The 26,234-nt window shown below is 40.9% G+C and overlaps 2 protein-coding genes across 3 annotated transcripts in view; one reads left to right on the top strand and one right to left on the bottom strand.

Moving 5' to 3' along the window:
* The window catches only part of nfat5a (nuclear factor of activated T cells 5a), a 28,770-nt gene extending 17,697 nt beyond the window's left edge, over positions 1-11,073 (bottom strand). For both annotated transcript variants that reach the window (XM_058646527.1, XM_058646528.1), the window contains exon 1: positions 10,743-11,073. In XM_058646527.1, the coding sequence (XP_058502510.1) occupies positions 10,743-10,815 (73 nt within the window). In that variant the 5' untranslated portion in view covers positions 10,816-11,073. The remainder of the gene's footprint in view (positions 1-10,742) is intronic.
* Positions 11,074-13,953: 2,880 nt separating this feature from the next.
* wwox (WW domain containing oxidoreductase) overlaps positions 13,954-26,234 on the top strand; it is a 174,125-nt gene continuing 161,844 nt past the window's right edge. Inside the window, exons 1-4 of the mRNA XM_058645288.1 lie at positions 13,954-14,204; positions 16,053-16,117; positions 16,379-16,436; positions 16,550-16,719. Coding sequence (XP_058501271.1) covers positions 14,098-14,204; positions 16,053-16,117; positions 16,379-16,436; positions 16,550-16,719 — 400 coding nt within the window. The 5' untranslated portion in view covers positions 13,954-14,097. The remainder of the gene's footprint in view (positions 14,205-16,052; positions 16,118-16,378; positions 16,437-16,549; positions 16,720-26,234) is intronic.

Raw genomic sequence — 26,234 nt, 5'->3', positions numbered from 1 at the left:
AAATGACCAACTTCCTGTTCGTCTCTGGAAGCGTGTTCAGGGAAGTTCCCTTGTCTTAAATATCAAGTTTTGTTCAGATCGGACAATGTAAGACTTTACTTCCTGTTTCGGGCGTTCCACTTCCTGTAGGGAGGTGACCTTTTACGGACATGCTCAGGACAGGTCCCTGGTGTCACATATAAGGTTTCGTGCAAATCGGACAACGTACGACAAAGTTAGAGGGCACTTCCTGTTTAAAATGGCCGACTTCCTGTTCGGTCAACGGCGTCTCCGTAAACATGTTCAGGGAAGGTCCGGTAACTCACATATCTAGTTTCGTGTCAATCGGACAATGTAAGACTTTACTTCCTGTTTCGGGCGTTCCACTTCCTGTAGGGAGGTGACCTTTTACGGACATGTTGAGGAAGGGTCTGGGGTCCCACATACTAAGTTTCAAGTGGATACAACAATCCCTGTTGGAGCAGCATCAAAAACTATAAATGTAATTCTGTCTGCTGTCACCAGGGGGCGCTGTATTTGAAAATGAATATTTTCATATAGACGTGTTCAGGGCCGGACTGTCATCAATCCTTGCAAGTTTGGTTCAGATCGGACCAGGATTGGCAAAGTTGTAACAGTTTGTTTTTTTAGAATTTTCTACCACCACCAGGAGGCGCTGTTTTCAAAATGTACCGTTTCAGCTATACAGTCGTCTTCAGCAACTAACCATCATCAACTATAGCAAGTTTGGTTGGGATCAGACCTTCCATCGCGAAGTTATAAGAGTTTCATTGTCTGTTATGAAAAATTATTATTATCTCCAATTTTGGCGCCCCCTATCTCGTACGCCATACAATATTTTAAAAAGCTTTTGATAACTTTTGATGCTCAACTCGTCCACATTGATCTCACCAAGTTTGAAGGTGATCGCACAAAAGCTCTAGGAGGAGATAATTGAAATACAAGCTGTCATATTGTCTACTGTCACCAGGGGGCGCTGTTTTCGAAATTTAATATTTTCATATAGATGTCTTAAGGGCCGGACTATCATCAATCCTAGCAAGTTTGGTTCAGATCGGACCAGGATTCACGAAGTTGTAGCAGTTTGATTTTTTGTCCCAAAAATCCGACTTTGCCTCGTTGCCATGGCAACACCGTTAAACGATTTGTCGTCATATTGATCACGCATCATCTACCATGTGTTTTGACTGTTGTCACCAATTTTGAGTGCGGTACGATTATCTGTGTAAAAGTTATTCCCGAAATCGTAAAAAAACTTTTTTTTGGTGTATTTTCTTCCACCACAAGGAGGCGCTGTTTTCAAACTTCACCGTTTTTTCATAGACGTCTTCAGCCATGGCCCATCATCAATCATAGCAAGTTTGGTTCGGATCGGACCTTCCATCGCAAAGTTATAAGAGTTTTGTTTTTCTGATGCGAAACATCAGAATCATCACGAGCTTTGCCGCCCCCTATCTCGTGCGCCGTGCGACATTTGAAAAAACATTTGATACTGTGAGCTCCTCAACTGGTCCACAGGGACCTCACCAAGTTTGAAGGTGATCGCACGAAAACTCTAGGAGGAGTTAGTTCAAATACCATTGCTGCGAATTCGGCAAAATCGCCCAAAAATGGCCAATCAACCCAAGATGGCGGATTTCCTGTTGGGTTTGGATCATGGTCATAATGTAATTTTTTCTTCATCCCGACCCACTACACATGTGTACCGAATTTCGGGCATGTGCGATAATTGTGTTGGTCATGGTGAATTTGGACAGGTGGCGCCGCACTTATTGGCCCCTCCCACATTCAATTTTCGACGCACATTCCCCGAACCTTTTTCAGACGTAAATTTACACCACGATTGATGCGGTCACAAAACTCTGTGAGTTTTGGGGTATGGGAAAGGCCTCAAAAAGGCGATTTACTTTAAGGAATAATAAGAATAATAATAATAATAATAATGAAAATAACTAGTACCGCGCGCGGTTCTGAACGGGTTCGAGCCGACCCACGCGGGTCGCCGTGTGCCACGGCTCCCCGCGTGCCTCGCGCTCTCACCCGTTCATTCACCGCGCGCGGTACTAGTTATTTTCAGTACTAGTTATTTTCAGTACTAGTTATTTTCAGCGGCGTCCCCGCGCATGTCGTTCCAAATTTCGTGGGGGATCGGGCAACGTATGGCAAAGTTATAGGGCACTTCCTGTTTAAAATGGCAGACTTCCTGTTCGGTCAAGTGCGTGTCCGTAAACGTGTTCAGGGAACTTCCCTTGTCTTACATATCAAGTTTTGTGCAGATTGGATAATCTTGGAGTTTACTTCCTGTTTCGGGCATTCCACTTCCTGTTGGGAGGTCATCTCTTGCAGACATGCTCAGGACAGGTCCCTGGTGTCACATAAAATGTTTCGTGCAAATCGGACAACGTACGGCAAAGTTAGAGGGCACTTCCTGTTTAAAATGGCCAACTTCCTGTTCGTCTCCGTAAAAGTGTTCAGGGAAGTTCCCTTGTCTTACATATCAAGTTTTGTTCAGATCGGACAATGTAAGACTTTACTTCCTGTTTCGGGCGTTCCACTTCCTGTAGGGAGGTGACCTTTTACGGACATGCTCAGGACAGGTCCCTTAACTCACATATAAGGTTTTGTGCAGATCGGACAACGTACGGCAAAGTTAGAGGGCACTTCCTGTTTAAAATGGCCGACTTCCTGTTCGGTCAACGGCGTCTCCGTAAACATGTTCAGGGAAGGTCCGGTAACTCACATATCTAGTTTCGTGTCAATCGGACAATGTAAGACTTTACTTCCTGTTTCGGGCGTTCCACTTCCTGTAGGGAGGTGACCTTTTACGGACATGTTGAGGAAGGGTCTGGGGTCCCACATACTAAGTTTCAAGTGGATACAACAATCCCTGTTGGAGCAGCATCAAAAACTATAAATGTAATTCTGTCTGCTGTCACCAGGGGGCGCTGTATTTGAAAATGAATATTTTCATATAGACGTGTTCAGGGCCGGACTGTCATCAATCCTTGCAAGTTTGGTTCAGATCGGACCAGGATTGGCAAAGTTGTAACAGTTTGTTTTTTTAGAATTTTCTACCACCACCAGGAGGCGCTGTTTTCAAAATGTACCGTTTCAGCAACATAGTCGTCTTCAGCAACTAACCATCATCAACTATAGCAAGTTTGGTTGGGATCAGACCTTCCATCGCGAAGTTATAAGAGTTTCATTGTCTGTTATGAAAAATTATTATTATCTCCGATTTTGGCGCCCCCTATCTCGTACGCCATACAATATTTTAAAAAGCTTTTGATAACTTTTGATGCTCAACTCGTCCACATTGATCTCACCAAGTTTGAAGGTGATCGCACAAAAGCTCTAGGAGGAGATAATTGAAATACAAGCTGTCATATTGTCTGCTGTCACCAGGGGGCGCTGTTTTCGAAATTGAATATTTTCATATAGACGTCTTTAGGGCCGGACTATCATCAATCCTAGCAAGTTTGGTTCAGATCGGACCAGGATTCACGAAGTTGTAGCAGTTTGATTTTTTGTCCCAAAAATCCGACTTTGCGTTGTTGCCATGGCAACACCGTTAAACGATTTGTCGTCATATTGATCACGCATCATCTACCATGTGTTTTGACTGTTGTCACCAATTTTGAGTTCGGTACGGTTATCTGTGTAAAAGTTATTCCCGAAATCGTAAAAAAACTTTTTTTGTGTGTATTTTCTTTCACCACAAGGAGGCGCTGTTTTCAAACTTCACCGTTTTTTCATAGACGTCTTCAGCCATGGCCCATCATCAATGGTAGCAAGTTTGGTTCGGATCGGACCTTCCATCGCAAAGTTATAAGAGTTTTGTTTTTCTGATGCGAAACATCAGAATCATCACGAACTTTGCCGCCCCCTATCTCGTGCGCCGTGCGACATTTGAAAAAACATTTGATACCGTGAGCTCCTCAACTGGTCCACAGGGACCTCACCAAGTTTGAAGGTGATCGCACGAAAACTCTAGGAGGAGTTAGTTCAAATACCATTGCTGCGAATTCGCCAAAATCGCCAAAAAATCGCCAATCAACCCAAGATGGCGGATTTCCTGTTGGGTTTGGATCATGGTCATAATGTAATTTTTTCTTCATCCTGACCCACTACACATGTGTACCGAATTTCGTGCATGTGCGATAATTGTGTTGGTCATGGTGAATTTGGACAGGTGGCGCCGCACTTATTGGCCCCTCCCACATTCAATTTTTGACGCACATTCCCCGAACCTTTTTCAGACGTAAATTTACACCACGATTGATGCGGTCACAAAAATCTGTGAGTTTTGGGGTATGGGAAAGGCCTCAAAAAGGCGATTTACTTTAAGGAATAATAAGAATAATAATAATAATAATAATAAAAATAACTAGTACCGCGCGCGGTTCTGAACGGGTTCGAGCCGACCCACGCGGGTCGCCGTGTGCCACGGCTCCCCGCGTGCCTCGCGCTCTCACCCGTTCATTCACCGCGCGCGGTACTAGTTATTTTCAGTACTAGTTATTTTCAGTACTAGTTATTTTCAGTACTAGTTATTTTCAGCAGCGTCCCCGCGCATGTCGTTCCAAATTTCGTGGGGGATCGGGCAACGTATGACAAAGTTATAGGGCACTTCCTGTTTAAAATGGCAGACTTTCTGTTCGGTCAAGTGCGTGTCCGTAAACGTGTTCAGGGAACTTCCCTTGTCTTACATATCAAGTTTTGTGCAGATTGGATAATCTTGGAGTTTACTTCCTGTTTCGGGCATTCCACTTCCTGTTGGGAGGTCATCTCTTGCAGACATGCTCAGGACAGGTCCCTGGTGTCACATAAAATGTTTCGTGCAAATCGGACAACGTACGGCAAAGTTAGAGGGCACTTCCTGTTTAAAATGGCCAACTTCCTGTTCGTCTCCGTAAACGTGTTCAGGGAAGTTCCCTTGTCTTACATATCAAGTTTTGTTCAGATCGGACAATGTAAGACTTTACTTCCTGTTTCGGGCGTTCCACTTCCTGTAGGGAGGTGACCTTTTACGGACATGCTCAGGACAGGTCCCTTAACTCACATATAAGGTTTTGTGCAGATCGGACAACGTACGGCAAAGTTAGAGGGCACTTCCTGTTTAAAATGGCCGACTTCCTGTTCGGTCATCGGCGTCTCTGTAAACATGTTCAGGGAAGGTCCGGTAACTCACATATCTAGTTTCGTGTCAATCGGACAATGTAAGACTTTACTTCCTGTTTCGGGCATTCCACTTCCTGTAGGGAGGTGACCTTTTTACGGACATGTTGAGGAAGGGTCTGGGGTCCCACATACTAAGTTTCAAGTGGATACAACAATCCCTGTTGGAGCAGCATCAAAAACTATAAATGTAATTCTGTCTGCTGTCACCAGGGGGCGCTGTATTTGAAAATGAATATTTTCATATAGACGTGTTCAGGGCCGGACTGTCATCAATCCTTGCAAGTTTGGTTCAGATCGGACCAGGATTGGCAAAGTTGTAACAGTTTGTTTTTTTAGAATTTTCTACCACCACCAGGAGGCGCTGTTTTCAAAATGTACCGTTTCAGCAACATAGTCGTCTTCAGCAACTAACCATCATCAACTATAGCAAGTTTGGTTGGGATCAGACCTTCCATCGCAAAGTTATAAGAGTTTCATTGTCTGTTATGAAAAATTATTATTATCTCCAATTTTGGCGCCCCCTATCTCGTACGCCATACAATATTTTAAAAAGCTTTTGATAACTTTTGATGCTCAACTCGTCCACATTGATCTCACCAAGTTTGAAGGTGATCGCACAAAAGCTCTAGGAGGAGATAATTGAAATACAAGCTGTCATATTGTCTGCTGTCACCAGGGGGCGCTGTTTTCGAAATTGAATATTTTCATATAGACGTCTTTAGGGCCGGACTATCATCAATCCTAGCAAGTTTGGTTCAGATCGGACCAGGATTCACGAAGTTGTAGCAGTTTGATTTTTTGTCCCAAAAATCCGACTTTGCGTCGTTGCCATGGCAACACCGTTTAACGATTTGTCGTCATATTGATCACGCATCATCTACCATGTGTTTAGACTGTTGTCACCAATTTTGAGTTCGGTACGATTATCTGTGTAAAAGTTATTCCCGAAATCGTAAAAAAACTTTTTTTTTGTGTATTTTCTTTCACCACAAGGAGGCGCTGTTTTGAAACTTCACCGTTTTTTCATAGACGTCTTCAGCCATGGCCCATCATCAATCATAGCAAGTTTGGTTCAGATTGGACCTTCCTTCGCAAAGTTATAAGAGTTTTGTTTTTCTGATGCGAAACATCAGAATCATCACGAACTTTGCCGCCCCCTATCTCGTGCGCCGTGCGACATTTGAAAAAACTTTTGATACCGTGAGCTCCTCAACTGGTCCACAGGGACCTCACCAAGTTTGAAGGTGATCGCACGAAAACTCTAGGAGGAGATAGTTCAAATACCATTGCTGCGAATTCGCCAAAATCGCCCAAAAATCGCCAATCAACCCAAGATGGCGGACTTCCTGTAGGTTTCACGGGAAAGTCGTCATCGACTTTTTTGACCGTCCCCACCTAGTGAACGTGTGTACCAAGTTTCGTTCACGTACGTTAAACCCGACATGAGTTGACCTAATAGAAGTTTTTTGCGTGACTTTTTAGCCCCTCCCACTTCCAATTTTCCACGCATTTTCCCCGAACGACTTTCAGACGTAAATTTACACCAGGATTGATGCGGTCACAAAAATCTGTGAGTTTTGGGGTATGGGAAAGGCCTCAAAAATGCGATTTACTTTTAGGAATAATAATAATAATAATAATAATAATCTTTTGCATTTCAATAGGGTTCTTGCAACCTTGTTGCTCGAACCCTAATAATCCTTCCAGTTTCAATAGGGTTCTTGCAACCTTGTTGCTCGAACCCTAATAATCCTTCCAGTTTCAATAGGTTTCTTGCAACCTTGTTGCTCGAACCCTAATAACCTATTCACTGCACTCAAAATCACACCTTTTTCTCTGGTTACATCTACACTGAAATACACACAGACACCACCAACGTTTATATTTCCCTCAAAGTTTGGCATTTTAATCTAACTGAAACACAGTAGGTGGTTGACCGAGCTCACAATGGTGCAGTTACAGACATGAATGTGTCCGTGACATTCAAGTTATGAGGCAGCTTGTTTTTAAACGATCGTTTCAAGGAAGGACTTTCATTTTTCCTCACATATTTCAGGTGACTGGCGGTAAATGAGTCATAATGAAGGAAATGTATTTATTTATTTTTTTTAAAAAGGACACAACAAAAGTAGACTGTGGTTTCACAATGAACGTAATCATTTTTAGTCTTTCCACTGTTGCTTTGTTAAGGAACAAAAAACAATACAGATTTTCAAATGTCCATCTTTTGAATTTTTCTGCTGCCAACCTAACACAGTGAAGGCTAGATGAGTTTATGGTGTGCACACAGTAACTGCTTACGTTCAATCTCCTTGGTTAATCCACGGTGGATCATTTTGTAACTGCTCTCTACCGGAGCTGTAATGCATGACCTGTTTGTGAGTCTCACACAATGGAATCTAATCAGACACACCAACTGATGCTATGGCACAAGCTTCTCTTTTTTCCCTCTCTCCCTCACAGTGAAATCATCATCTGAGTTTTCTTTTCACATAAATGAAAAGACTTAAAACATGGAGGTGGATAAGAGACTGTGTAAACTGTGAAAGATAAAGCATTTAGGAAATATAATCTCCCTGCATGTTTACACTTGAAGTTGGAGGGAAGAAAACAGCGATGAGGTCAAACAGATAACCCCTCAGCAAGTGGCAAGGCAGCATGCATTTTTTTTCTCTCTGATGGGAGATAAGCTTATTTTCTCAAACATGTAAAAATAGCCTGAGCCTATGAATGTGTATATTTCAGTTTGAATAATCTAAATTAAGCAAGAATGTCCTTTTCTTGACAATGGATGCCCAGAACTATGCGACAGTGAATGTGAGATGCACAAAGAATATTTAAGCTATAAAAATCTGATACCCTAAATCTAAATTTTATGTAATCGTGGTTAATGGAACCCAAATTTCCTCTGTGTTGCCTGTTTCAGATTTGCTAGTCAAGACCGATCTTAAGCATTGACTAGAATATCTGGCAAACACTGAATACTTATTTCCACATTTTAAAACAGCCAGATTCCGTAGCTGAAGTCTGACATTTCACACGTGCCTTATTTTGAACCAAAAGAGCTAAATGGTGAAAAGTACAAAGGCAGGCAAAAATGCAATTTGGCCAGCTGCCCTCGCTCTCTCTCTCTCACTTGCTGCCTAATATACATGAGGACTACTCGATCTTTAATGAGCAAGTCTGCTACCTTGACCTCAATGCGAACACACACCCAATTACTGAGATATAAATAAACGGCCATCATGTGATACAGTGTGAACATATGGCAGGATCATATGAGCATCTTCAGCGTCAGAGAGCAATGCTTTCTGCTGGCTCATGAGTACATTATACATATAGAGCCAGGCAGATGTTAGACTAGCAGGTCACACAGCAGGCAGGTAAATGCTGTATTAGATATTAGTTACTAAGGAAGTCATGTTTTTGACTGTGAGCAGCATAACTGAAAAAGCTTTTGATTACATTTGCTGGGGATGTAGGCTCAGGCCCAAGGAAGAAATGATTAGAGTTTAGTGGTGATCTAGACACAGATCCAGATTTTTTGAAACGTTAACCTTGTGAGAAAGGGGAGTTTATTTACACTGTGGGGAACTGAGCAGCCTTGGCAAAGCTTTGTGCTCTCTGATTGCTTTCTATAGCCAAAGTATTTGTCAACTATTTGCAATCAAAATATAGACTCTAGTCTAGAGACTTAGACCAAGGGGCGAATGGCAATAGAGGAAGCTCTGCTGTCTGTCAACCGTACAATTAAGTTATTTTAAAAATCAAGGAATCTGTGGATTATTATCTCGATTAATCATGTAGTTGCTTGGTCCATATGATGTCTTCCCTTTAAATGATTTCCTTGTTATATGGAGCAAATAAAGCAGAAAATATTCACATTTAAGATGCAGCCCTTGCCAGCATCTTATCAAGTTGCATAAATCTGTGCATCTCAGGTTCCACAACAACTTTACGAGTTACAGTACGCTCGGCATAAGACCATAGAAATATTTCATATCATATCATTTACAGTACTATTAAGATAACTGTAAAAATACATTATAAAAGTGTTTCCATTTTAGATTAGCAAGCTGGCCTCATGTCCATAATCACCTTAAGTTGCTTTGTATTTGTAAGCCTTTAGAGCACACATTTTCTAAAAGCTTATGGAGGGATATGGAGGAAACAAATTACATAAAACATTAAATAAAACATACTCATGTTACACAAATAACATGCAGCACTAAAAAAAACTTTCAGATGTGAATGAGAATATTTCAGAAAAAAAAAAGATTGTTATAAATAATGAGTTCTGACTCATGATGAAGAAATGACTGGAAAGATGCAGACTCCCCTTGTGGCACTTCAAAATAAATCACTATGACTGAATGTTAGTGAACTTGAGAAAACTGTCTCCATTACCAATCAATGGAAAGTCCCACGGTCAATTCACTGAGATGTTCAATAATATCATATATTACTGTAAATACTATAATTATATTCCAAGAATCAAAAAGCATAAAAATGATCATAACAAGAGCTGTTCACATTTTGAAGATACACCATTTAAACATGTTTTGATTTAACCTGGAGCAGCTAGCAGACTATATTAGCCACTTATTGGCAACACCAATTGCGAGTACTGTATTGCAATACTGTATATTGTCACCAGTACACAACACAGGCCATTCAAGACTTACTCATGAATAAGAAATAGCGTGGTGTCTGACAGCACTGAGTAGATTACAAGACAAGTGTCTGCACACAGCTGTTGACATGGAGGAACTTCACTGAAACACTGACTGCTACTGAAAACCATCACACACCCACTAATCCAGCGAACCACAGCTCGATTTAACAGTCTAGCTCCTAAATGATACAGCGACACCCTCCTGATAAATCACACAACAGTTGGCTGACACGTGTCCAAATCCAATTACAATAAAAAGGATGTATTAAGGGACTTGAGGCTCCTGTGGCAGCAGCTCGTAGCCTGAAGGGGAGAATGAGCCTTGAGCTTTGTCAAATTACAGCTACATTCTTTCTGTGAGGGCAGTGATTGTGACTCAAACCCACTCATAATCCAAAACAACAATATTCAAAAGCAAAGCAACACATATGGACAACTTTTCAAACCTTCTCTCACAATATTTGCACACATCCATTCACAACTACAGGAACCGTTGTGCCACTGAACAATGTGGTGTCTGAGGAGACCTCACGGAGCTGTGCTTCGCTATTACTATGGATTTACCATAATGCTAGTTACCAATGCACCCAAAGCAGAATAACACATCCAATCACGACAGTGTGATCCCAAGTCTCGCTGCTACAATTTGCCGAGCAGCAGCGGCGTATCATGCTCTCCTATACATGTGACATGGACAGCTAGCCAGTCCATTAGTCACCAATGCAAGTGCAGCTAACTAACTAAGCTAGCTAGCAGCAGAAAAGAAGCTAAGTACAGCTAGCTACCAGCTTAACATGAGCATCCAAGTCATTCACATTTCCTCCATTCAAACCAGGACAGAGCGTGTTAGTTTCGCAGCAGAAGCCTTCCTTTAGTCACACCTTACCTTTAGAGTATAGAGATTTGGGGGAATTGAGGTCGAGATCCGAGCTAAGAAGGGATATAAAATCAGAGGGCATAGCAACGCTTCATCGAGGGGAGGGGAAGCGGACACTCTTTAGAAGAAACGAAGTCGGTGGCTCGTAGGCAATAAATATTGCGTTTTACGAGCGGAATGTTTAATGAACAACATCGAAATAGTCTAGAGGCGGCAAAACAAAACTTTGAGTAAAAAATACCCCGTCGGCTTTCACGTCTCACGTTACTGTGTGTGTTATTGCTGAGAAGACACACACATTTCGTGCTGCGTTCACGAGACCACACACCAACACACACACTTGCCTACAGTTGGTCGGCCCACCTCGTAGCCACTCCCCCTTCTGCTACCACTGCGCACGCGCTGTTGCATATGCTTAACTTCCAATAATAAGTCCATGGTTCCAGCAATCACAGAGCTAAGTATCCCATTATATCCTGCTTGATCTGCTCCTATTCTGAGCTACTGTTACCTTTCCATTATACATTGTACTGCTGATTTTGACTCTTTACAAACATTAAATTATTTAGATCCACTTATTAACTCAGATTTACTACTAAGATTTATTCTTCTAGCCCTGCTGATTTCTGTTCTGTTTTTTCAGTCAGTGTTTTCTTATCTGACTGTTTGGATTTATTCTGAAGTTTTCTCTGTTCTATGTAGGTTGTTGTCTTTTACAGTAGTGGGTGATGGTTAAGAGGGGGGCTTTGTTTTGTCCTGTAAAGCACTTTGAGTTTCATAGTTGGTATGAAAAGTGCTCTATTGATTGATCTCCCTGTTTAAAAGTGCAAAATGGTCACAAAATTGATGCAAACGGAAGCTGGATAATCCAAGAGAAGAGAAGATGGAAAGAACAAGACACAGCTGAGGTTGGTCAAGAAATAAGGAAGACATAAGGAATAAGAAGGAGGCAACATCACAGATGGCAAATGCTGTAAAACACTAAAGAAATGCAAGGGAGGCCTAGGGGCACGTTCTTATAACCTTTCTCTTATATGTTTATTTGTCTGTTGCCTTTAAAAGTGTCCTTACAGTGGTTTCTACAGTGTGAGGATAAGTTTCAACACCCCTTGTGTAAGCAAAAGTGGAAGTATCAAAATTGAAAAATCATCCTTTTCAAGGTCTAAGCCTCGAGGGACTGCCCCAGGTGGATGTCTCACATTTTGAGCTGCTCTGTTGTGACAGATGCTCTTCACAGATGATGGAATTACTGGGCTGATCCATTTCATATAAGGTCTGCACACAGTCACACTATCAGGAGGTAGCTGACTGCATTTCAGCGTGTCCTATCTGGTGGTTTATGTGCAAATACAATCACTCAAGGGTACCTGTTGTTTGGGTGGAGAACTGTATCATTGATAAGAGTTTCAGGTTTGTCCAATGGGATTCCATTTGTGTGGGAGCAGTCCACAGCTGGACATGATGTCTCATATTGTCACTACAGTGCTTGTCTGCTCCAAAAGCCTGTAGCATGTGGGAGTCTAGTTCAATGCAGTGGATTGTACTAAATCAGTTAGCAGCTGAACAAGTGTCAGCAGATTCTTTAAACTCAGCATGCAAGTGTCTCATATTTCATATTTCCAGGGAAGCCAGTTGCCGGAACGGAGAGAGATCACACTCACTATCCTTATCCTTCACTTGCTCACTTAAAACAGTAATTGAACCCCCTACACTAGCAATCAGAGGAGTAAGTCACAAAAATAGCTAAGTGTAAAGACCAGTTAAGCTTGTCATTGAGAGACAGTTGTCTCTGGTCATATACTGGAGTGGTGGCACCCATCGGTTATTTTGAAATGGAAAATATCTATGATTAGTCTGGGAGTCCTCCTGCAGAGAAAAAAAAGTGTCCTGCATGTGTGCTAGTAGGCTACTAGTTCCTGCATGAGTCTTGATTAATTAGGTTGAGGCTGAGGATGCAATATGAAATCAGAATGTGCGTCAGCGACATCAAGCCTATATAAAATATACTGTATATGTGTGTGTATATATATATATATATATATATATATATATATATACCCCCATTGGTCCCCGCGCGCTGCTCAGTGGCTGCCCACTGCTCCTACTTCTAGGAAAGTTCCTAGAAGAGGATGGGTCAATGGCAGAAAGGAATTGTCCTATGGGGATTAATTAAAGAACAAAAAGTTCCAAATAAATAAATGAATAAATTGCAACATGCAAAAATGGTAGTTAGAAAAACATATAAAAATAGCCTTTTATCACAATATGGATAATTAAATCTGGTTAACCAACATCCAGCTGTGTTATCACCAGACAACAAATATTATATATATATATATTATATATATTTAATAATTATGAATGTATGATGTGGATGTGTGTATACATATAGGTGTTTGTAAGTTTATAGAAGATTTATAGAATATAGGGGCTTCAAACCTGCACAAAATTCACAAAATTATCATTATCTGTACGTATACTGAGAAGCCCCATGTGTTTACATATCATTAAAATGTGAATACAGCCATTTTAAAAATAATGTTTTATACACATTTTATATCTTTTAATTTAGTTGTATTCCCCCGACATAACAAAGAATATAATGTATATTTCACTCCCTGTGCAATACTCAAATTATAACACAGTCTTGCTTGAGTGCACTGTTTTACTAATACATGCTGTTTATAGCTAAGCTATTGTTGTTTATGTTTTTCATATTGTTTTTGTTTCTTGCACATATTTAAAAGTATTTAATAGTCTTTATTTCCTTACCATATTTCTACTTTCTACCCGTTTGTGATTGTTGCCTGTTGTAACTTGTAAATTTCACCATGTGGGACCAATAAAGGATTATTTTATCTTATCTTAATTTGGTTAATGGGATCTTCTTTGTAGCCCTGCCTGGGATGTACTTGCAATACCTCCAATGCCCACCAGTGGGCCTTAGAATCACTGTTCATATACAGTATATACACACGTTATAATTACGTTCAATTGGTAGCTGAATTTGTTGATTTTGATAATAAAGCTATAAATATCAACGTTATAATATTATAATATATAATAAACAAAAAAACAACAACCAATTTTTTGTTGACATGTGACGTCCTACACCTGCAGGGGAGAAGTCTGAGCGCAGCACGTGTTCAGGCGGGTGTGACATCTGACCGCATGCGTCCTCGGCCTACATTTCCCAGAAGCCAACGCGGCACTCGTCACTGTGTTGTTGCGGAAGTGCCGGGTGAAACGCTGGTGTGCTGGTGATTATGTCCGCTGTCAGCTGCATTCATTAATTCCTCAGAATAGTACAAAAGCTCTGGTTTGTGTCTGTAGCTCCGCCGTTTACACGGAAACAAGTGACGCAATGGCAGCTCTGAAATACGCAGGTATGGACGATACAGACAGCGAGGACGAGTTACCGCCTGGTTGGGAAGAGAGATCTACGAAGGATGGATGGGTTTACTATGCTAAGTAAGTGTTCAACTGGCTTCACCGGAATGTCCCTAGTCGAGTTTAGCGTAAACCATATCTGTGTCCTTGTTCGGTTCAAGCCTTTCTGGATAGTTTTTGCATTTTCTTTGTCTGTGTGGATTAATGATGCTAATCTTTAGAGATTATTGTTACACATGCCATAAGGGAGAATGCTGTAGTTCTTTCTGTGGTGTGGACCGAAACCAGAAGTTCCATAGTGCCAGTGCAGGTGATGTCGTCCTGCTCAGGCTTTGACAGAATACACAATACTTATGAAGCACGTCAGCTCCACATGACTCTTTCTGTGTTTTCTAATTAAAGCAGATATCTTGTTGTCCAGCTTGATTCCCCTGCTGCACATGGGAAGTGACTTGCTATATGTCAAGATAGACATCTCAGCTCAGAAGTTTGACAGGACAAGTGCTTCTTGGTCAAACGGAAGCAGAATAATAACGTCAACAAACTTTAGGCACTGCAGCTTTAAATAATGAACTTAATATTAAATATACGATGATGGCTATAATTAGATGAAAAGTGCCTATCCAATTATTCTGTCTGTTATCTATATTCACTCTGGGTACTCCAGCTTACTCCTTCAGTATAAAGACTTCCAGTTTGGAGTTAGGTTAACTGGAGACACTCAGTTGCTTGTAGGTGTGTATTAGAGGGTGAATAGTTGGCCCTCTCATGGACTGGTGACTGGTCCAGGGTGAATCCTACTTCTTGTCCATTGCCACCTGGGATCGAGTCCAGCTCCCCGTTCAACCTGCAGAGAATAAACCATAGAAAATGGTTGGATCATCACCTCTTTGACGCAACTCTATAATACCATGTGGATCACTCACTCCAGAAGGTTTCTGATACCTTTACCCTCAGCTTGTTCCTCAGCCACTCTCTCTCAGACTCTCCATGTTGAAACATTAGCCATTTTTTATGTTTATTTATTTTGCGCAATGAAGAAAATGAATCTACATCTGCTGCGACATGAGACTAAACGACCTCTGCATTTGGGCACAAGGAAAAATTTATATATATATTGGTATCGGTACTGGTTATTGGCCCAAGCACCTCCACTATAATGGCAAAACGTCCAATATCGTGCATAATTAGTCCTCAATTATCTGGAAACCTCACTGTCTGGACCCTCTTACCTGGACACTGGACTCCTCCGTCTTCTGACTTGTGATAGCCACCACAGAAATGACCACAGTGTATAAAAATGTCATCATCAGTCAGTCATCATCTACCGCTTTATCCTCAACCAGAGGGTCGCGGGGGGTGCTGTGCCAATCTCAGCTACATCGGGCGATAGGCGGGGTACACCCTGGACAGTTCGCCAGTCCATCGCAGGGCCACACACAGATAGAGACAAACAACCATTCACTCTCACACTCACTCCTATGGTCAATTTGGAGTGTCCAATTTACCTATCCCCACATTGCATGTTTTTGGACTGTGGGAGGAAGCCGGAGTACCCGGAGAGAACCCACGCACACACGGGGAGAACATGCAAACTCCATGCAGAAAGGCCCTTGTTCCAACCGGGGCTCGAACCCGGGTCTTCTCGCTGCAAGGCGAGAGTGCTAACCACTACACCACCGTGTGGCCCTGTATAAAAATGTGCACGTCTTAAATCTGTTTAATGTCTCTGAGCGTAACAGTGATGTGGTATATTTGACCTTGTTTCTTGTTTGTTTTTATACTGTATAACATCAACTAACCAAGGCATCGCCTTTCATCACTGATGTCAGTCAATCTACATCTTCTTTAACGCACAGCTAAATCAACTTAATGTAAATAAATTGCAAATTATGTGAAATAAAAACGTTTGTCTCTGTTTTCCGTCAGCCATGATGACATGAAGACACAGTGGGAACATCCTAAGACGGGGAAGAGAAAGCGCTGTGCTGGAGGTTTGCATAATACACTTGTTTCAGTGAATTTACAAACATATATAAAGTTTTTGAATTATTTCCAAGCACCGTTTACGCTGTTATAATCTTACTTTTACCTCCTTGGGGTTGGGTAGCTGTCTTTTTAAGTGTCTTGTGTTGTGCTTTAATTTTCTTTTTTTTGGAAAGTGCTATACTAATTAGGGATTTCAACATAACTTAAGATAAAATATTCAGTGATTGTTAATAGAAAATCCTCTCTGAATCCGTCCTTCTCCACAGATTTACCGTATGGATGGGAGGAAGAGACTGATGAAAAAGGACAGATAATTTATGTCGAGTAAGTGAATTGTGTTAATTGATTCTCAACAATGGACATGTTTATTTTTAGCTTTATGGACTGTAATTATGTTTTTATTATAATAACGTCCCATTTCCTCTTGTCATTTACAGTCACATCAACAAGCGGACGACGTATTTTGATCCGCGTCAGGCATTTACAGTCGAGGATGTGGTGGTGAAGCCAAAGCGGTATGACGGAAACACGGCTGCCCTGGAGATCCTGCAAGGTCGCGACTTCTCTGACAAGGTTGTTGTCATTACTGGGGGCAACTCGGGTGTCGGTGAGTCACACAGATCAAGAACCGATTAACTTATGATTATTTGCTATTTAATCTGGTTGTATCTTGTTAAGCAAGCACACACTTCCAGAAACTGCAACAAGCAATTTAAAGTCAAGTTGACAAAGTTTATTCAATCAGAAATTGCGTTCATTCCTTTAACTACAACATGGTGGAGGGAGGCAAGCAATTTTTCATAAAAGTAGAATCAACTTTTTAAATAGATTCTACATAAGATGTGTTTCTATCACGGCGTGGTTCGGTTTGGTAGAGTATGATACGGTTTGGAACGGTAAAGCCCCGGTGGTCTGGGATGGGGAGACAACCCTCAGTCTCCCCACAACAACACATTTAACCATCACAATGACTCCAAAACTGTTCAATTAGGGTGAGAATCCTGCATAGTTTTGCTTTAAATTGTGAATGTAATAGCTGCCCCATTATTATCAGTAAAGCCAGTATGTTTCCGGAATATCTAATGACATACCACGGTCAATATAGAACCTTTAATGTCCAAAAATGATCATGAATCATCATGTGTCAAAGATAAGAAATTCACAATTGCGTGGGAGCCAATGGGAGTGCCCATAAAAAGGGGTCGGACTCCCATGAATGTAGTCAAATTGTCGTTAAAATGTGGGGGTTGTTAAAATATATCTAAAAACCAAGGGCATAGGATTGTGTATGGACATGTCCCCACCAATATTTGGAGAACCCCAGATTGTCTCTACAGTATTGGAGACAGGGCAATGTGTACGTGTGCGCACGTTCTGTGAGCGAACGGATTTTACGAGCAGTGAACGCTTCACAGCTGACGCTGTGAGTCACAGAGGAGACGAGAGAGAGAGGGAGAGAGAGAGAGAGAGCGCAGGTGATGGGCTGTTGTCACAATTCAGTTCAATTTTATTTGTATAGCACCAAATCAGCACATAAATTATCTCGAGGCACAGGGCAGAGAAACCCAGTATTTCACACAATGAGCGAACACAGAACCAGACTCAAAGTTGTGCAGCATCTGCCTCGACAGGTTGGGGTGAAAGGAAAAATGGGGGACAGAGGAGAGGTGGGGGACAGGAAGGGGGAGAGAAAGAGAAGAGTGAAGAGTTTTTGGGCTATACCTAAAGCACACAGACAAATCTATTTGCCTTTCCTTGGCTCTCTGGCCTGCACTATTTAACACAGATGTTGTTGTTGTTGTTATTATTATTATTATTATTATTATGTTAATCACAAACAATGTAGTTTTCAATATAAAGAGTATATTTTGCATTAACGAGATTAACGAGATAAACGGGCTGACAGAAACATGTTTTACAATGAAACTACAAAACTACAATATCACTCGTGAATGACAGTGACAATGACCTCGCACCCGTCTGGCTATATTTTGTGATGAATTTATCTCAGTCTCAGATGACGCCAGAACCCCACAAAGATAAGATTAAAATTTATAATTATAAAATATTTTACAATGCTTGCACTTGGGTGTGTCTCTACTCTGAGGCCACTAGGTGGTGGTGTGGTATCACGGCAGTGGATGGGTGTCTGACGAGGGCATCTCTGCTCCCTACAAGTACCAGAGCCTCCACAGGCAGACATTCATCAGCATTAGCCTCCAAAATGATACACTTAGACTCAACAAATCACTCGTTAATACCGAACACGATTGTATTGAAGTTCATTAGCTCGGGCTGAATTGGATGCCATTGTTAACTGTAATGAACGATGTCCATTTATACGCGGCAAATGCATGGCTCACTATAGAATGGTTTGGAAACAAATATAATTCCTCTTTCCTTGAGTTTAAATGAGCACAAACACTGACCATTTGTTCAGACGCACTGCTTGGTTCCGGATAGATAATGAAATCAAATAAACCCCAGAAATTTGTTATTGTCTTTTTATTCCAATTTATTTTTTTGTCCCTAGAAAAGTCATAGCAGTGTAATTGCTGTGTGCGTGTGCGTGTGCGTGTGTGTGTTACAAGATGCAGCAAAACAGCTCTGTAGACTTACAGGAGTCCTGACTTAAAAAAAAAAAGATGCTTGTGAATTTAAACTCCATTCTGACCTTCTTCTTCCTGTGTTTTCATGAGTGCACATATACACACTTTGTACTCTAATTCAAAGCATATATGTATTAATTATTAACTATTTATCTCAATTTTGTAAGTATTTGTACAGTATTAACGTATTAATACAGTAATAATGATTTCAGTTGTAGTACACTTGTATTCTCTCTGTGGAAGTTAATTTGTGCAGTGGGAAATTACACAAATAAGCAGAATAACAATCATGAACATAAATCATTGCGGTTTCCATCCAGGACACACCTAATGAAAATACCATATGCATGGTAAAAACACAGTTTAATAAATGTAAACAATAATAACTTGAACAAAAAAACCTGTGAGGCGAAGAAACCCCACAGTTCACATGGGATTCATTCAGTTGCAGGAATGCTCCGCTCCTATTAAACAAATCTAGATAGATTTTGATCTCTAAATAGTGTTTATCCTAAGTTATTTGGTTTTATTTTGAAGCTGGAGTTTTGAATTCACATTCAGTATCACCACACTTATACGAATATGAAAGTGCAAACTAATACCAGGCCACTTTTGTGATTTTACAGTCCGCTAAGGTTATAAAAACAAGAGTGACACAGGTTTAGAATTTATATTGTTACATTTGTATCAATAACAGTGATGCACAGGCCTCACTGTGTAGCCCATAGGAGGGGGGCGGGGGGCCCTGAATAAAATTCTGCTTAGGGCCACATGAAGACTTGGGCCGGCACTGGTTCCACTTACTCTCCACCTTTTTTTTTTTTTAGCTTAATTTCTTGTAAAAGATGATTCAATGGAGTCATGAAATAAGTTATCCTGTAGGATAATGACTCAAATAATGCAAACAATCAAATCTGTTGACCTTTAAATAAGAAAGTGAGTTTTAACACTGAGTACGGACTTAAATGGCTCATCATTAAGTCAAAGGGCTTCTCAATGTGACAGACGCTTGGATTCACTTAAAGATGTAACAAACATATTTCACCTTTTTTATTTTTCCAAACATATTAAGATCTGTTAAAATAACCACAAGAGGGCACAGGAGCTCCACAATCTTGCTGCTCTTGTGTGAACCCATCAGCACCTTATCTGCCTCTCATGTGCCTGTTTTTTGCTTTAGTTAAAAAATAGTGAGAAAAAAGATAACCCACGTTGAGAATTTGTTGCGATTGTGGTTTGACGATAAAAATTATTCATCTGAAAAAAGGCTTTTCTCCAAAGAATGCATCCAACGGCTGTAACACACAGTCGTTTTTATAGTGTGTGAATGCTTAATAAACCCATATTAACATAACCTTTGTTTTACTCTACCACATATTAAATATTCATCAGCCATAATTAACAGTATTCTAATAGTAATTGCTACTGCTGGTGTGCTCCTTTGACATTCCTCCAGTGAAATGTGGTTATGCCAATTGGTTGGACCCACTTAGCATTTTAATGACATCAATGGTGTTTTAATCCAAGTGTCAAGGCTATTTCCATTTGGTTCAGCGCTTATTTCATCCACAGGAAAAGTGAAATTGTTTTGTATTCGTAATGGTGGGGATATTATTTAATTAGCAAATTTACATTTCCGCTTTTTAATTTACTCCTTAATGCAGATGAACATGAAAAGCACATATATGAGTTTATTTATGCGTGAAATGTCATCGTCTTTAGTTTTGTCTCCAGCCTTGAAGCGCTGTTGCAGTATAGTGTGTGTGTGTGTGTGTGTGTGTGTGTGTGTGTGGGGAGAGGGACGCGGGACAGTAATGCGGTTTATCTTGCTGATGTGATTACACACGCTCGATTCACAACATTACTCTTCCTCCCTCTACTTTCTTTTGTAAATTAAAAACCAGTACCACTTTGAATGGTGTTTTTAATTGTGATAATGGAAATAAATGATCGCAGTTTATTGTACTCCCATCTCTCCTTCTCTCGACTTCTCTTTAAATGTTTTCTGGCTCTTAAAGACCAGTGGTCGTACACCTGTACCTCTGCATTGATTCCTAAGTGGCTGTGACCCAGGCCTGAGCCTCCTATCCATCCCCATTACACACTCCTGCTCAGCCCCTAATTCCCCTCCTTTCAACTAACTCCCAGGTTATTTACTGGCCAGGGGTCCATGGAACAGTTGTCCTTAAAGGGCCATTGTCAATATCTCAGGTCCTCGGTGGTTCCATAGACAAAATACTTGGATCATGGATCAAGTGCTCAACATTGTTTCTAAAAACAACATCCCTCCCCCACCACACACACACACACACACACCAATCCTTTAAGCTTTTAGTTTGAACCCTTTCCTAAAAATATGTGTTTTTATTGAGACCATATTTGTAATCTCATGGCACGTGCGGTGACCTTTGCCCTGTGACAACTCCTCTGGGCACTGGACATTACTGCATATATGTGTCCCCTCTGTCTGGGGAGCCGTGTCAGTCTTAGTGCCATGGTGTCAGCACAATATGTTTAATAGTGGTCAGAAATAACATACTGACCGTCTGTCTTACTCAAATAAAACACTCTATTATATTTATACTATACTATTTTTAGTTCCATTACTGTAAATATGGTCTGTGAAACATGTTCAGGCATGATTGCACTTTCTATTCCTTGATAGGAAGTCAGAAATATGGTAGTATTGATTATGGTGGATAAGCTGTAAGGATTCTCAGTATCGGTATGGGTCCAATACTGGTGTTATTAGTGTTTATTATTGTTGTTTTTTAACTTATCTTGTAGTTTTTTACAATGACAATAAATAAATTGAATTGAATTGAAAGAAAACTGTATAATGTGATCTGATCCAGAAAACCTAAATATGATGTAAAAAGATGCACAGTATACACACAGGATGACAAGTGTACAATATCTGATATCTACTTTCATTTTTACAAATAAAAAGCAGCAAGTTTTTGACATTGTTTTGAAGGAGCAGATGTGTTATCAACAGCTTTGCAGCGTAGAAGACTGATATTGGCCGATATTCAAGGTTATGTAATCGGTATTGGACGCAAAAGTGGTATTTAAACCACCTCCGCTTGTGTATGTAGCATTATTAATACATGTATGGCACCAGGTTGTGAGGACACCCTGTAGTTTGTCACTTCAGTAGTGTCTAAGTCATGGTGAGCTCATAATCAGGGCCCAGTTCAAACATGGTTGTGGTTCATCTTCACTGACGAGGGCCGATCCATTCGAGTAAAACATCTAATTGTGATTATTATTTTTTTTTAAAGATATATTGCAGCTGGTGTTTGAGCTGTAATTTAGTCAAGTCAAGCTTCAGAGAAATATTGAATGAATTTCAAAGACGATGGAGCATTACCAAATGAGATCCTGTCAAAATATTAACTAGTGCAATGATGAAAAACTTAAAAGATAGGAATATATAGTACTTTAACATTTTGTTAAAGTGGCATAGATCAGTGTTTCCCAAACTTTTTATACCCAAAGAAATATAAATTATGACCAAAAGCAAACTTGTGCATGTTTTACAGATATATTCATGTGAAGAATTTTGAATAGGTGAACCACAGCTTTATTTTACGTGTGTGATATTTAATAAATGAAAAAAAGAAGGATTTATTTGGTAAGTTGCAGCCTTTGCAAATTGTATTTTGAATTTAGAAGTGATTCCTTGCTTAGCCCTACTTCTGATTGTTCATGTGCTAATGCTGAAACAAGCGCTCCCTCTCTCTTTGAGTCACCGGGTGTTGCAGCCGCTCTGATCCTGTCACAAGTTGAATATTATCTGGATGTTTCTGGCTGTTTCCCTGTGCAGCGCTCGCCTGTAAAGCAATACCTCCAGGTGCAAAGCTCTACTCAATCTAAATGCATGTACTGAATTCCACATGGCACGAAGGGTCAATGCTGGAACAAGACGCGGAGAAGACGCAGGCGGCCCGGATGGGAAATAACAAGGATTTGTTAAAAGAGCGCTTGATAATGTTGTAGTCTTTTTATGCATCGTCTCCGCAGTGTTTTAGGACTTGGAATGTTATTCATGAAAGACTAACATTGCGCTGTGTTTTTGTTGATCCCAGTGTTGTGTTGGGAGGATTAAGTGTCAGGCCAGTGCTCTCCTCTCTCTGGATGGAGAGATCCCTAAACATATTCAGTGAGTCGCAGAGCTGGCAGAGCCTCTGTGTGCAGATTAAACCCGTAGCCTAGCTTTGTGGCTGATCATTAGATTGAGGCAGATTTGTTAAGCATAACTGCCATTAAATTGGCTGCAAAGCTCTGGTATTTACTGCACTGCTGTTTATGAATAAGGACCCCCTTAAAGACCCACGCAGCGATGCGTTCAACCCAAGTCTCTGCAAGGAGGGAAATGCATTATTCATGGCATGGAGGAATTAGATGGATAAAAAGATGATCCCGGCGAGGGTGGCATGCGGTGCCTGTGTCCCCGTGTTTGTGTGTCTCTGAGTGGCTGCATGTGGTTTAGATGACATCTGTGACACATCTGTGTTTGTATTCAAAGGTCTGATAGTATCGTGTGTGTGTGTGTGTGTGTGTGTGTGTGGATGTTCCATGTCCTGCTTTAAGAATGCTTCCTTCAGGGCTGGCCATCAAACTTAAATACTTATATGGTATCCACAGAACTTCAGGGTATCGAACATCAGTATGTGGGATTTCCAACGTGTTGTCATTCAATGTCAAATTTTGGTTCCTAAGGAGTCGATCTCATCAGCGTCAGTGAGCCGATAAGCATGCAGCGTGCTGTTTGACCAAGATCTAACTGTGCTCATGATCAGGGATGAGCTGATACTATATCAGTAGCGGGCCAATACTGTTCAAAATCACTGGATCAGATATCGTCCTAAATCCTAAAATCCTATATATCACATGTTTGACGATGCACAGACTGCAACAATTTAAATAAAAACCAGATGAGTAATTGTCGGCTGTTTATTTCTTCTTTATGGGAGAAGAATGTATGTAATACAGTTGAAGAATTGTGTTTAGATTAAAAGATCTAAAATGACTGTATCGGACTGGTATTGGTATCGGTAGATACTTGAGTTTGTGTAATCGGACACAAAAAAGTGGTATCGTGTCATCCTCCTTACTCATGATTGGCTGTCGTGAGGTGTGTAAAGAGTTAGAACCAGAGATGAAGCTCATCAAGGCTGTGTGTGTGTGTGTGTGTGTGTGTGTGTGTGTGTGTGTGTGTGTGTGTGTGTGTGTGTGTGTGTGTGTGTGTGTGTGTGTGTGTGTGTGTGTGTGTGTGTGTGTGTGTGTGTGTGTGTGTGTGTGTGTGTGTGTGTGTGTGTGTGTGTGTGTGTGTGTGTGTGTGTGTGTGTGTGTGTGTGTGTGTGTGTGTGTGTGTGTGTGTGTGTGTGTGTGTGTGCGTGTTTAAAAAGCTGATGCTTGTTTAATGAAGGAAAGTATTGTATGTCGAAAAGATCTAAAGTGCAAGGAATAAATGTGAGAGCACAAACTTGCTCCTTATTTTACTTCGAGAGGACGACTAGAGCAGCTTAAAATGAAGAATTTGACCTTTTTGTTGCAGGAGGTTTAATAAAATTGATATTTAAAAAGGATATGGATGTTCACATACACAACATTGTAAACCTATTAAAACAAACTCAAACTGGTACAGATGAAGAATTCAATTATTTAACTGATGAGGATGAAAAGGCTCCAATTATTATGATTATTTTATAATTATTGTCTTCTTACTGTGTACTGAGTATTTACATCCTCTAGGACAGACGGGCCAGAACATTGTGCGTCCGCACGGTCGGAGGAAGTTTGTTTGTTCGTATTATGCAAGCAAAATTAGATAAGAACGTATCGATGAATCCAAGATTTGTGCATCAAATGCTCGTATAAATAAATAAGAACTAAACCGTTCACATTATTTAGTAACATTACATTTGTCTTTTTCCAATATCCAATGAAGTGATTTTGACCAATATTGGACCGATACCTAGTATCCTACTGTCTCATTCCTCTGTCTCTTCTTTATCGACTTGTATCGAACGTTGCAACCAAATAAAAAAATCTTTAAAATCTTTTTTTCCACTGGGCATTTGCTTTTCCTCCATGAATGTGTTTATTAGCTGCAAAATGAGAACCAGTTACGGTTGGTTAGTCAAAATTATTCAACTTTATTAACCTCTGATGAAATTTGATACGCACACCCAAACTGGTGTAACGTGCACAGCGCATGATGCTGGAGGCCAGACGGGTTCAATAATGATTACAGCTCTAATATAATAGAACTGATGTGGTTAGAGAGAGAGGATAGAGTACACACATATATGTGTTTAAAGGCTGTAGGTAAAATAATATTGGCTAGTGGGTTATTATGTGTAGTCAAGTAGTTTATCGAGCTATGGAGTTTACTGTGTGCAGATGATGAGGGGATGAAAGTTGCATGATGAGGGAGGGATTTTGATGACGGACGTGGAAATAGTCCTAATTCTCAGGAGATACATATGTGTGTGCTTGAGTAGGCTGTGTTTATTCTTGTGTGCGCGCGCGCGTGTGTGTGTTTATCAAGTTTACTGGTCTCAGTGTGTGTGAGGGTGAGGCAGTCTGACTTCATGAGTTGCCGTTGTGAGCCCATGATGATGAGATTGTGTAGGGAGTTAGAGGTTGACACAGAGGGTCAGAGGAAGAGAGGGGGGCAGGTGCACACTGGATAGGTGCTGCATGGATGGTGCGGTGGCAGTGGGGGGGTAGGATGGAGGCAAAAGGGGAACAGGGAGGGGTAATAGAACCACTCCAGTGCTCTCACCCGGAACAGCTCAACCTTGGGCTGTAATTACTAACCATACATCCCACTTTTGGGGTGACATCTCCCTCCTCTTGGACTAATGGAGGGGAATTAGAGGGGATCTTAAAAGTCACAAAGTGTGTGTGTGTGTGTGTGTGTGTGTGTGGGGGGGGGGGGGGGCGTCGTCGCACTGCTCCTGACTTCTTTGGACAAGATCTAGGATCAGGTACACTCATCAGGGAGATTGTCAGGAGTGAGACTGTGTCTGAAATCACTCCATTCCTCTCTTATTTACTACTTTCTATATACAGTAAAAGACACTCTGTAGTTTACTTTATATTGAGCAGTAAATTGATATTTCGATGAGAGCTGCAAAGATCAGTTGATTAACTGATCCCCTTTGTTTCAGCGTCTCAAATGTGAGGATTTACGTTTACAACACTACACTGCCCAGCCAAAGGAAAGGAAAAAAGAAATCACATATTTGGTGCCAACTGTTCAAGCCTGTGACGTCAGTGTTATGATCTGGGGTTGGTCCGGTTTAGGTTCAGCAACGTTATGTGTCCAAAAAAAGAAGTCAGCTGACAACCTAAATATACTGAATGACCACGTTTTTCAGGCATATTCCAAGGTGACAATGCCAGGAGTCATCAGGCTCAAACTGTGAAAGAGCGCTTCAGGGAGCATGACTCATCATTTTCACACATGGATCGGTCACCACAGTCCAGACCTTTGGGA

Source organism: Solea solea, chromosome 12, assembly GCF_958295425.1.
Source record: "Solea solea chromosome 12, fSolSol10.1, whole genome shotgun sequence".
In the NCBI taxonomy this organism is placed as follows: domain Eukaryota; kingdom Metazoa; phylum Chordata; class Actinopteri; order Pleuronectiformes; family Soleidae; genus Solea; species Solea solea.
This window is presented reverse-complemented; position numbering and strand designations above follow the sequence as displayed.